The sequence below is a fragment of the Gastrolobium bilobum genome, unplaced genomic scaffold, assembly GCF_033153095.1.
Source record: "Gastrolobium bilobum isolate Gb01-03AN ecotype WA unplaced genomic scaffold, APGP_CSIRO_Gbil_v1 utg513783, whole genome shotgun sequence".
In the NCBI taxonomy this organism is placed as follows: domain Eukaryota; kingdom Viridiplantae; phylum Streptophyta; class Magnoliopsida; order Fabales; family Fabaceae; genus Gastrolobium; species Gastrolobium bilobum.
In genome coordinates this window covers 2,393-16,476 of record NW_026895542.1, presented here as the reverse complement: position 1 = coordinate 16,476, position 14,084 = coordinate 2,393, and the positions used below count along the sequence as shown (strand labels likewise).

Genomic DNA, 14,084 nt, shown 5'->3' with positions numbered 1-14,084 from the left:
TCCCTAGCATCTGACTAGGTTCAGGAAAGATCACACTTCTAACAGTTCAACCATAGCATATAAATAAATGATAGTGTCAAAGAACCAAAACTCATAGCATTAGTCTCTGACATTATAAACTAAACAAAGAATTAGAAATTTTTCTATATATCTTCCAATTGATTGTTTATTTATTTAAAACTGATATAAATAAGAACAAATAACAGCATCAAAACTAACACTGCAAAGGGCCTCTTTGATGTTATGAATTTAAATACAGATCCATTATTAAGTTATCTTGGTATTACCTATTGGGAGTGTCATATAACAATAATAACCAAATTTTATCCCAGTAGATGGGGTTAGCAACATTGATAGACACCATTAGGCCCAATCAAAAAAAATCAAAATTTCAGTAAAACCATTTAGAGCAAGGACCCATACTACTGTGTTTAGCCAGGAGTACCTCAAGTGCCAAAACAATCGTCTTTGGTAGGCAGCCTTATATTGCATATTTGAAGAGTCTGTTCACACAAGGCGAAACCTGTGACCTCATTGAATCTCAATGTAAAATCAAAGCCATTATGCTCAAACTGTGACACAAACAAGCAATTAAATAAACAGAATACCTTCCTCGTTGAATCTCATGGCGCATGGCCTCTATATCAGCCTTGATCGGAGGCACATACTGTGACTCGGCGCGTGCCCTCGCGAGGTCGTTCTCGACCGACTGCAGCTCTGAAGCTATCTCCTTTCGCGACGCGGCGAGCTCCTGTACATCTGCCCGCACCTGATCGAGCTCGGAGCTCATGGCGGCGATGGAGCGGACCTCGGCGTCCATTTTGAGCGATTTCTCGTAGATCTCGCGCACCTCGGCATCGCGCTCGGCCTTAACGTTGGCGGCAGCGGCGGTGAGACTGCGGAGCTCCTGCTGGGTGACAGCGAGGTCTTGCTTGATGGCGACGTGGGCGGCGGCGAGGCGCTGGTTGTCTAGGAGGAGAGACTGGATCTCGCGGTGGCGAGCGATGAAGCGGTCTTCAAGGGCGGCGACCGGAAGGGCCCGGACGGCGGGGGAGGAGGAAGAATGGGAGAGAGCACGAGAGGACCCTAGATGCTTGCGCCCTGACATTTGCACTCCTCTTCTCTAACTATGACTCCAGTTTGGTTTTGATTTCATAGACACACGAACGGAAATGAGTAACTAGTGTGTCTGTGTGTCAGTCACCTTTCTCATCCTTTTAAGTTTTAACAAATTATAAACTGGAAATTATAAATTTATTAACACCAAACTAAGATTAACTGTTACTATTCTTATTGTCATTAAAAGTTAACGAGTATAAATGTTTGTCAAACCTCAAACTTTTTTTTTTCTTCATATACTCTAACCTCAAAATCTTTAACAATATATAAATATAGGGAAAATATTTTCTCATATCGTCGGAGATTTGTTTTTTTTTTTCTAGTAATGATATTTTGATTTTCGTGTAATAATTTCTTTTACTTTTTTATTTTTTTAATAAATGTGAACTCCACATAAAATATGTCTATAGCATGAGAAAATTTTAATCAAAACCATAAATATATCATCAGGTATAAAAATCATTTACGGACGAAATCAAAATTAAATTCAAGTTGACTGATTCTCAGTAACCATGTTAAACATTACTCAAGAGTCATTAATTCATAATTATTATCAAGCTATTTTTTTATTTTTTTTTATAACAATTATCAAGCTATTTTAATTATATAATATCACAATATGTAAAAAATAATCTAATATACATATATTTATTCTCTATACATGCCTATTTTCTTTTGTCATACATTCTTTTTTCATAATTGTTTTTTTTTTCAGCGTATTTATTTTTTCTTTCATGTTTTTTTTTTCTTTTGCCTTTGTAGGGTGCTGTTGATTGTGTTGGATAGTATTGGGCGCAACAACTTTAGCTCATTTTTTGACCATTTCTATTTTGGTAACACATTATGCATCTCATCACTATTGTTGTTGTATGTATTGCTGTATATGAACATATCTTATTGTTGATTGAGCGCATCCAGAGCTGCTAATAATTATTCTGGATAGTATTGAGCGCAGAAATTTTTTCTCTTTTTTTGATGATTTCTCTCTGGTAGGATAATCTATAACTCATCAATTTTGTTGATGTATGCATTGCTGTATATGAAAACAATCAATTATAGAGTACATAACTATTTTTTATTTGCATAATAATTGATGTTTCTTAATTGCAAAGTTTTGTTTGTGGTAGATATTTACAAAATTCTATGTGAGTGTTGTAGCTTTTTCACCTCCCTAAAGAGCGATTAAGCGACGACAGACGCCGACAAAAATTTTGATTTTTTTTCTCCGTTGCACGGGTACTGCACTAATATGTTTAAATAGCTTTGGCTCACCCTCATATGGTAGGCACGGCTTCAATCTATTCAAAACTATTTTCCTGATAAACTTGAATAAATCATTTTGAAGACATAACGGCATGTTTACCTCTGGCTTCATACACTTGTATAAAGACATAATGGCATTTTTACCTCTAGCTTCACCTGAATTACTTAGGTTACGTTTTACCCCTTCGATTCTTTCTCAGCCTTGTGCAGTGATTAGTGCCCGTTTTGTTTGCATGAAATTTAGGATTTTTCTCATTTACAAATGTTCACAATATTTATTTTCCTATTGTTTAAAAATAAATTGGTTAAACATGCTCAAATCAAATTTAAACTAACGAAAAAGTTAAACATCTCTTTCTCTCTGCTGAATATCAAATTCTCACCTCACCATGGCACTAATCGTATCATCAATAATTGCATTAAATGTTTTAATAGCTAATAATTATTTCGTTTCTTCTTATAGAACTGTCATGTTTACGAACAAATAGACAAAGACATATATACCAAAATCTACCTTCACCTCACTTGGTGAACAAAACTTTATAACATAAATACAGCATCAATCTATACAATAACCTAACCGCAAAGCAAAACAACTTTGGCATTGCACGAACAACACTGCAGACAGCAACCTGCAAGAATTGATCAAAGCCAAAGAAGGCTTAAAGACGGCAGACTTGCTAACTAGGGCACTAGGGATTTATAGCACATTTGAAACCACTTGCATTGAAATACCTATTTACTCTTACGTTGACCAGAAGCTAAACTAACAAGCAATGGATTTGAAGTATATAAACCATTCAACTCAAGGAAGGACATTTTAGGAGTGATAACAAATCCACCCGTGGTTGATGTGAGAACCAAAAGTCAAGCAACTCGTACCATATGGACTATCCTTAGTCACCATTAAACATAAAAAAAAAAAAAAAAAAAAAAAAAAAAACATGCAAAGAATACCGCTATGAACTTCCACAGTTGGAGGCTCACCATGTGGCAGCCAGAACCAACACTAATATTTAAAATATTAGTTTGAACCAACTGACAAAGAATACATGCATTACATGATATTCCTACTTGCTAACAAGTTTAATTTACAGATGGTCCAAACTTAATGCAAGGAGGTAACATGAAAATAAAAAATCTTCTAAAACTCTTCGCCAGTTGATTATTTATTTAAAAAAATGAACGGTTTTATAATGATATAGTAGTGTAGGCATTTTATTAATCAGGAAACGTATTTCAAAACAAAATACTTTCATAAGTAGAAGCACATCATCAATAAGTTGGGCATAGAGTTTTAATTTTAAGTGTGACAGAAGTTGGGTGGCCACATATATGAACTAAAATAATGCTATTTGGAACTAATTTATCTCATTAATCTTCAAAAAGACATGATAAAAATATAATTCTAATAAAAATAACATTGGCAAACCATTTATGTAGCTGAAGTTCACTTCAATAGTCCTTCGAAGTCCCAAAACCAAACAACAGTAAAGAAAATAGAGAAAATATATACATTCTAAAACAGTATATAATAGCTACATGCAATACAACTAGTTGAATTATATATACGACAAAATATATAATCTTCACTAGTGGCAACTCAAGGCATTCTAATTGCTACATATTATAGTTCTAACTCGAGGTAACTTTATTTCTAAAGCATAAAGGATATTGAACAAGTTCATTGCATTCTCTCTTTTTTTAATTATTATTGGTATGTAGTTCATTGAATTCTTTAATCATGCGTAAAATTTGCACTCCCGGCTTCATATAATTTTATATTGAGCTGCTACGAAGCAAATTAAACTGTTCAAATCAGAACTTATCAGAACAGCTATCACGTAACCTAAAGAACAATGCATGAATTCAATAAGAACATCCAGTGTTTCTCTAATGCAACAAGCTGCCAGAACACTATTTTTCTGTGTAAGAAGAAAACAAATTACAACTTAAATACTCTCTAATTGGGATTTATTGATCCATGGAACTATTACTTAACACCAAATATCCTATCAATGCCACCACCTGCTTGAACCAGATGCCACATGGGATGAGCCAAGGATGCAAGCATTTATCCACATAACGACACATGGTTCAAATTCCAAGCAAGTAAAAAGCATGTTTTCATTAAAGCAGCACTCACCTGAAACAATTAACCTACCTTAGCAGCAAGAAATTTGAAGACTATCCACTTGCCTCTATAAAAACATTCACATAAGTAAACTAATCCCTTCCTAAAAGTAAAAACCCCCAAGCGAGTGACAAATGAAACAAAAAGAAGCGAAGAGGTCTTGCTCAAAAGTAAGCGAACAACCTACCTCTTTGCTTCCATTTCAAGAAAACAGCCAACTGAATAAAACAAATCCCTCAGACCAGAAATCATAGTACATAAAATGTTCAATGTTGAAGCTCTTAGTAAGGTCGTGAACGGTTTCCACCATAATTATCACGCCTGTCAGGTCCAGAACCACCTCCATCTCTATAATTTTCTCTGCGTCTATCTCCACCGTAGCCACCCCTATTGCCCCTATAGAATGAAAAACAAACAACAAAAAACAAAACAATTAATATATCCATTTATAAATATGAACATTCATTTACAACTTACAAGGTCATTTGCATAGTTAATAAATACAATCAAATAGTCTTTTCACATTTTGTCATTTCTGCATTGATAATTGATTGATTGGTAATGAGCTCAATACTCCAGCTTTGATTTGTATTCTTCAACATAGAAACAAACCTTGCTGTCACATGCAACGAGCCAAGGTCTAACTAAATATATATGCACCGAGCTAAACATTAGGGTGTCTAATTGGGGCCTTATCCTAATGTGATTTTCACCACTTACCACACCAAACATCCACAAAGAAACAAGTTCAAAGATTTATAACAAGATTACTCAGCCAGTTCTTGATATCTAGATTGCAGGCAGACTAAACAGATCATTAATCACAACAAATGAAGACACCAATACACTTGTTATGAAGTATGAGCTTTAAATAAGCCTGGTTACATAGTTGTCAATCCCGGATAGTGGAGCACAGTAGCTGACCCCAATAACAAAATTGCAGGATAGCACACAGTGGGATGGCCACTATACCAATTACCGAAGACTATGGACACAAGATAAATAATTTATGCAGCACACATTAAATGCAAGAAAGCAAAAAAGTTAGTCAAAATTAAAGACATTCATCATTAATAATCAAAAGTCATAGTTTACCAATCTAAGGCATAATTTAACAGTCAATAATCAAACAATGCAAAACTGAAGCAGGGAAATTTGTCTAACAAATAACAATTGTCTAACAAGTTTAGCCACTGCCAAAATATCTTATTTAAAAAAAGGGAGGAAGAACTGTGCGAAACTGAGTTGAGCTAGAATTATGCAAAACAAAAGAAGCTGAGAAAAACAGAGGCAACACAGCAAAGACCTGAGAACCAACACAGCAGATGCCGGAAAGGGGGCAGGTTTTGCCGGAAAAAGCTTGGGCTGCTAAGAGATAGGAACAAGGACCCATACTACTGTGTTTAGTCAGGAGCACCTCAAGTGCCAAAACAATCGTCTTTGGTAGGCAGCCTTACATTGCATATTTGAAGAGTCTGTTTACACAAGGCGAAACCTGTGACCTCATTGAATCTCAATGTAAAATCAAAGCCATTATGTTTGTAAATACAAATTTGTAAAATTTCAAATACTAACGGCACAAATCCTTGCAAAAAATTAATTAATTAATATTATTTTTTAAATTTGTTTGTAATAAATCAAAATTCATCTCTAAGATAAAATATAAAAACCTAGACGCAACTATAAGAGCCTTTTGTGTGGATAAATATAAAACCCTATTACATGCTGACAGTTATAGGTGGCAAACTGGGCTTGGCCCAGAGGGTCGGCCCAACAACACAATTTTATAATTAAATTAAAATTTCATCCTTCTTCTTTTATAATTAAACTAGTATATTAATCGTGCGATGCACGGGAAAAAAGATCAAAATTTTTGTCGTCCGCCATGGTTGGTTAATCGCACTGCAAATCTTATATTTTACAAAAAACTGTGTTGTTATTTTGTTCTATATTTCAGGTGAAAAAAATTACAGGATTGACACAGAGCTTTGCAAATATCCACCACAAACATAAATTTGTTAAGAAAACGAATCGTAAAGATTATTTACGTCTTGTTTATAAGAAGATAGCATTGCAAAGATCAACAAACACTTTCCTCAATCCTGGCACGTTTGCAGAAGAAGGACTTTCCATTAAAATATGAAACGAATCGGAGAAAGCCGAAGAAAACAAAAAAATAATACCAACACAACAACCCCTACAAACAGAAATGAAGAAAGAAATCGTAGGCAAGCTAAAAAAAATAAGAAACACAACTTCTCTATTTATACAAAATGAATGCCACCCAAAACTCTCCAAATCTTTTCCCACCATCCATATTTTAAATTCAAAATTTGAAACCATTTCAAAATTCGAATTTTAGGTCATATGAGCAATTTCAATGTAAAAAGCAATTAAAACAGCTGAGTCATTCCATTTCAAAATTTGAAATTTTTAGATTAGATGAGCAATTAAAACAGCTGAGTCATTCCATTTCAAAATTCGAATTTTAGATCAGATGACTCATTCCAATTAAATGAGCAATCAAAATTCAAATCTCAAAATTCTAATGTAAAAAACAATTAAATCAGCTGACCAATTCCAATGTGATGAGCAGTGGGACATTCAATGCCTTGTCTGCCACCACAAATGGTCATTTATTTTTCGATTTAAAAAATAAATTTGATTTTTAAAAGAAATCCTTTTTCCAATTTACCAAAGAAGGAAAGTTTTTATATACCATGTAGTGTGAACACAATTTTCAGAATTAAGCAGGGAGTGACACATCAGCGAAGTTTCCAACATTGAACTCTCTTTTATATATATATATATATATATATATATATATATATATATATATATATATATATATATATATATCCTAAATCTGATTTTTATTTTTGTAAATACAAATTTGTTAAATTTTAAATACTAACGACACAAATCCTTGAAAAAAATAATTATTTAAAATTATTTTATAAATCTAATTGTAATAAATGAAACAAGAAAAACATTTCTGCAGTTACTACAGATAAGTTATCTGCGTTTACTTTCAAAACGACATCGTTTTAGGATTGAAATATTAAAAAATTATAATTATAAAGACTATAAAAACCCTGAAATAAATTAAAATTAATAAAATATAGTGATTTTCGCCCCAAAATAGCGTTGTATTGGGCTTACTGCAGATAACTTTTCTGCAGTAATTTCAGAAAAAGCGAACCCTAAATGAAAATTCATCTCTAAGATAAAATATAAAAACATTGACGCAACTATAGGAGCCTTTTTGTGTGGATAAATATAAAAAACATATTACATGCTGACAGTTATAAGTGGTAAACTGGGCTCGGCCCGGAGGGCCGGCACACTAACACATTTTTATAATTAAATTAAAATTTCACTATTCTTCTTTTATAATTAAAATCCTAAATCTGATTTCAATTTTTGTAAATTCAAATTTATAAAATTTCAAATACTAACAACACAAATCCTTGCAAAAAACTAATTATTTATTATTATTTTGTAAATCTGATTGTAATAAATGAAAAATCATCTCTGAGATAAAATATAAAAACTTATACACAACTATAAGAGCCTTTTTGTGTGGATAAATATAAAAACCTATTACATGCTGACAGTTGTAGGTGGCAAACTGGGCTCGGGCCGGAGGGCCAGCCCACTAACACATTTTTATAATTAAATTAAAATTTCATTTTTTGGAGTTACCCAACCCTAATTACCTCTTTGAAGCGAGTTGGCTCCCTCCGGTATCCCCACGAGCTTCGACTCTTTGAGCCGGCTATGGGACTAATCCGGAGTGCGGGGGAGCAGTGATGGCTAAAGGTTCAGCCCCCTCCCCAAGAATGCATTCAGCAGGAATCGAACACATGTCCAACCCCACTAACTCAGCGCCAAATTACCAACTGAGCTGCACCCATTGGGTTAAATTAAAATTTCATCCTTCTTCTTTTACAATTAAATTCCTAAATCTGATTTTAATTTTTTTAGATACAAATTTGTAAAATATCAAATACTAACGGTTCAAATCCTTGCAAAAAATATTTTTATTTTATATTTTAAATCTGATTGTAATAAATGAAAGTCCATATCAAAGATAAAATATAAAAACTTCAACTATAAGAACCTTTTTTGTGGATAAATATAAAAACTTGTTACATGCTGATTGTTAGAGGTGGCAAACTTGGCTCGGCCCTCAGTCCCTCACCAACTTATTTTTATAATTAAATTAAAATTTCATACTTCTTACTTTATAATTAAATTCCTAAATCTGATTTCAATTTTTGTAAATACAAATTTCTAAAGTTCAAAATACTAAGGACGCAAATCCTTGCAAAAATATAATTATTTACATAAAATGCTGATAGTTAAAAGTGACAAACTGGGCTTATCCCGGAGGGCCTGCCCGCCCAGCCTACCAACATATTTTTATAATTAAATTTAAATTCCACCCTTCTTCTTTTTTAATTAAATTCCTAAATCTGTTTTTAATTTTTGTAAATACAATTTGTAAAATTTCAAATACTAACGACACAAATACTTGCAAAAAATAATTATAAATAATTATTTTGTAAATTCGAGTGTAATAAATGAAAGTTCATCTCTGAGAAATACTGAAAGAAGCCGAGTCAAACTTTGTAATTCTTGAATAACCACAAGACAAGCGAAAATATAGAAATATATTTTGGAATGACCACAGAACAAGCTAAAGTATAGCGATATATTTTTGTGAAGATAAATATAGAAACCTATTACATGCTGATATAAAATGTTAACAGCCCACCTCTCCAAAATAGCACAAAATAACAATGCAGTTCTTTTTTATTTCATATATTTCTCAAGTAAAAGGTTTACATTTTTTATTTTGTTCCTTCATATGTATACCTCCACTATTGTACCTTTCAAGGCTTCATAGCAAGATGAAGTTCGTGATTTTTTTTAGAGATTAACCGACCAAGGTCGACAAAAATTTTGATTTTTTCCTCGTGCATCGGCACGGGTAATACACTAGTTATTTAGCAAAGAAACTCATGATACTTAAGGTCGAATAATGATTTGTTAAAGCATTTTCTCGTCCTTAAACAATTGGGATGGACGAAGAGTTTGCCACTAGGTTTTGTGACGTTCTATTGAAAAAAGGAAAAAAAATATTAAAATCGTTAAAAAGTGGAAAACAAAATGTAACAATTGACAATAGGGGTAATGAATTCTCCTCTCATAGTATAATGATCTCATTTTCTGCAAACAGAGGAATGCATGGAGCCCACCAAGTTTTTTATTAAAAAAAATTGAAAAAAAACATTTAAAATTTTGGATGTCTCTTACGGAAAGATGCTGGGCAGTGTGAAGGAAATAAAAAAAATTCAAGGAATTTTTTTATCAGATATCAAATGGTAAATAGTTTTTGACAACACTGGAGGATTTTTCTCATAATCTTTGGAATTTTTATAATTGCTGCTTATGATAAGGAGAAGAAAAAAAGGAAATATAATTAGAGACATTAAATTAACTATTACGAAGACACCTGTAATTTCCTTACAAGTTTATGATATTCTCGATGAGTGGCTACATCTGCATAACTACGTAAACCTATATGCACTTTCAATAGAGTTATGTAAATATAAAATCAGGTTCGGGATATATGTAAAAATAGAAGTAGGATCTTTTGACACCAGAGTCAAATTTCAAATTTGACACCTCATCTGAGAGCCGTTAGATAAAAAAAAAATTCAATGGTGTCACATGCTCACAAATCAGAGCCATTGATTTTTTTTAATCTAACAGCTCTCAGATGAAATTTGACACTAGTGTCAAAGAATTCTGCCTCGTAAAAATATGTCTACCATTCAAAACCTTTTTATTTAAAATATAAATATGTATATTTATATAACCTTAACTGCCTGACATATTGTCATGTTGAATATTACTATGTACCGAATTTATATTTACACAAATCTTCAATTGCCTATCTTTCATGCATAATTTTTTAAACGTCTAATATGATGGTTTATTATACAGTTTTCCACCTTGAATTGAATAGCTTTTTAGCCTAGAGCTTTCAATATGGGTCCTGCCTGTAGGCCAAAAACGTGGGATGGTTAGATGGTTTTGACCCGGTCCACTTAAGTGTGTTCAGATTCAGGCTGTTTTGACCTGGTATTTTTTCATAAAGAAAAAAGGAAACCCCCTCAAAAAAAAAAAAAAAAAACTTATGGACACTAGCCTTTTGATTATGAGCAAGTTTCACTAAGGAAGAGAAAGATAGATTCGGAAAAATTGAAAGTACGGAGACTACCGGAACACATTACCAATAATAATACATATATACAAGCTTAATGATTTATAACCATTTTCAGATATCCACAAAATTATATGCGCTGTAATTGGGTAATTTCTTTCAGAAAAAAATGTGATATACATTACATTCTTTTCCTTTCTCTTCTTTCAAAAACAAGACATCACTGGAAGCCTATCTAGGCTGTGCATGTTGCATGTCATAAGGATGATGTAATGTTGCTCCAGATGCATATTGAGGATGAGCATCAACCCCAGCTTGGATCTGAAAAGTTTAGCAGATTAAATATTTATTTGTTTTATGAGTAAAATATTTCTCCAGTCACCGGAGATAAATTATTCCCAGTAATCCCCAAAACTGTCATTTTGAATTAATGAAGGGTGTTTCCGTAATTTTAAGAAAATTAATGAAGAATGTTTCGGTAAAATTCATATGATAAAAAAATAAATAAAATTATGAAAACACCCTTCTTTAATTCAAAATAACATAGTTTTAGGCGTTACTGGAGATAAGACTGGAGAAATATTTTACCCTTGTTTTATTATACATGCGAAGAATATTCAACATGAAAACAAGATATCCAATTTCATGCATACATTTAGCAAACGACTACTGTTATTAGTAGATAGGTGGAACTGCCATTAAACAACTTATTAGTAGATTAATAGATCACTTTGGAATGGCATATTCATCACACATCCTAGATCAAGTAAAGACTCTGATTTTCCTCAAGCTACTGTTACATCCATTTGATTAGGAATTGATGACCTTTTAACAATACCCTATAAGGGATGGCTAGTCCAAGATGCTGAACAACAACGTTTCATTTTAGACAAACATCATTGTTATGGAAATGTACATGCGGTAAAAAAATTACATCAATCGATTGAGATATGGTATGCTACAAGTGAATATTTGCGACATGAAATGAGTTTCAATTTTAAGATGACTGACCCTCTTAATCCATTCCATATAATGCCTTTTTCAGGAGCTAGAGGAAATGCATCTCAAGGACATGGTCAGAAAGTTTTTCTTATCAAGAAATAAGATGACTTAGAAAAAGGGAAGAAAGAAGAGAGGAAGCCCTTAAGGAATCGAATCAACCTTTCGGCTTAAAAGAAACACGGGGAAAAACTCAGCAAATGCCAATTTGTAAACTTATCTATTACTGTCTGTTCTCAGAACTAGGTAACAGTTAAGACTTCAAATAGTTATGTTAACAAACATTACCTTCTTTTTTCTTTTTAATTTAAAAAAAAAAAAACTTTACATTGAAGCATAATTAGGATTGCTGCCATTTCTCCCTCATTCGAGTAAATAGTGGAAGAACATATATCAGATGCAGACTCCTCTTAAGGGTTCTCTTGATGTAATTTGACAACATCATTACCTCTAAACAAAGAGTGGAGTAAATATTGCCATACATACCTGATGCATGCCATAAGAGTCAGGAGGGTATGCCATTCCTGCATATCCCATCTCAGGATTGTCATAGTTTGCAGGATATCCAGGACCTGCATAGAAACAAACATCACGGATTTAATTACAAAATTTAACCAAAAAAATTCTAGTATACTTCTCTTATATTCAGTAAGCACTTCAAGATGAATGACCAATAAAGTCAAATTACTTGGGTTTGCAGCTGCAGCAACCGCAGCCCTTGCTCTCTTCTCTGCATTAGCCAGCTCAGCACGTAACTTTTCAACCTCACGGGACATAATGATTAAATTGTTATCCATTGCCCGCCTGTGCTCAAGGTTACTAGCGTGTGTCTTCTTCTCAAATTCAATAGCTTTCCTATATGCATCAGTAAATGTGAGTTTAAATCATTGATAATATTTCATACTTTGTGGTGACTTTTTCCCTAGCATCTGACTAGGTTCAGGAAAGATCACACTTCTAACAGTTCAACCATAGCATATAAATAAATGATAGTGTCAAAGAACCAAAACTCATAGCATTAGTCTCTGACATTATAAACTAAACAAAGAATTAGAAATTTTTCTATATATCTTCCAATTGATTGTTTATTTATTTAAAACTGATATAAATAAGAACAAATAACAGCATCAAAACTAACACTGCAAAGGGCCTCTTTGATGTTATGAATTTAAATGCAGATCCATTATTAAGTTATCTTGGTATTACCTATTGGGAGTGTCATATAACAATAATAACCAAATTTTATCCCAGTAGATGGGGTTAGCAACATTGATAGACACCATTAGGCCCAATCAAAAAAAATCAAAATTTCAGTAAAACCATTTAGAGCAAGGACCCATACTACTGTGTTTAGTCAGGAGCACCTCAAGTGCCAAAACAATCGTCTTTGGTAGGCAGCCTTATATTGCATATTTGAAGAGTCTGTTCACACAAGGCGAAACCTGTGACCTCATTGAATCTCAATGTAAAATCAAAGCCATTATGCTCAAACTGTGACACAAACAAGCAATTAAATAAACAGAATACCTTCCTCGTTGAATCTCATGGCGCATGGCCTCTATATCAGCCTTGATCGGAGGCACATACTGTGACTCGGCGCGTGCCCTCGCGAGGTCGTTCTCGACCGACTGCAGCTCTGAAGCTATCTCCTTTCGCGACGCGGCGAGCTCCTGTACATCTGCCCGCACCTGATCGAGCTCGGAGCTCATGGCGGCGATGGAGCGGACCTCGGCGTCCATTTTGAGCGATTTCTCGTAGATCTCGCGCACCTCGGCATCGCGCTCGGCCTTAACGTTGGCGGCAGCGGCGGTGAGACTGCGGAGCTCCTGCTGGGTGACAGCGAGGTCTTGCTTGATGGCGACGTGGGCGGCGGCGAGGCGCTGGTTGTCTAGGAGGAGAGACTGGATCTCGCGGTGGCGAGCGATGAAGCGGTCTTCAAGGGCGGCGACCGGAAGGGCCCGGACGGCGGGGGAGGAGGAAGAATGGGAGAGAGCACGAGAGGACCCTAGATGCTTGCGCCCTGACATTTGCACTCCTCTTCTCTAACTATGACTCCAGTTTGGTTTTGATTTCATAGACACACGAACGGAAATGAGTAACTAGTGTGTCTGTGTGTCAGTCACCTTTCTCATCCTTTTAAGTTTTAACAAATTATAAACTGGAAATTATAAATTTATTAACACCAAACTAAGATTAACTGTTACTATTCTTATTGTCATTAAAAGTTAACGAGTATAAATGTTTGTCAAACCTCAAACTTTTTTTTTTCTTCATATACTCTAACCTCAAAATCTTTAACAATATATAAATATAGGGAAAATATTTTCTCATATC

General features: G+C 33.9%; 2 protein-coding genes across 2 annotated transcripts; both read right to left on the bottom strand.

Annotated features, from left to right (window-relative positions):
- Positions 1-507: 507 nt before the first annotated feature.
- LOC133315729 (protein FLC EXPRESSOR-like) lies at positions 508-1,108 on the bottom strand. Its single transcript, XM_061517393.1, has 2 exons — positions 609-1,108; positions 508-523 (listed from the first exon to the last, which is right to left on the bottom strand). Exons 1-2 carry the CDS (start codon positions 1,106-1,108, stop codon positions 508-510), a joined length of 516 nt encoding a protein of 171 aa, XP_061373377.1.
- A 9,697-nt stretch (positions 1,109-10,805) lies between these two features.
- LOC133315738 (protein FLC EXPRESSOR-like) lies at positions 10,806-13,863 on the bottom strand. Its single transcript, XM_061517401.1, has 4 exons — positions 13,278-13,863; positions 12,439-12,605; positions 12,237-12,322; positions 10,806-11,072 (listed from the first exon to the last, which is right to left on the bottom strand). Exons 1-4 carry the CDS (start codon positions 13,775-13,777, stop codon positions 10,983-10,985), a joined length of 843 nt encoding a protein of 280 aa, XP_061373385.1. The 5' UTR covers positions 13,778-13,863; the 3' UTR covers positions 10,806-10,982.
- Positions 13,864-14,084: the final 221 nt, after the last annotated feature.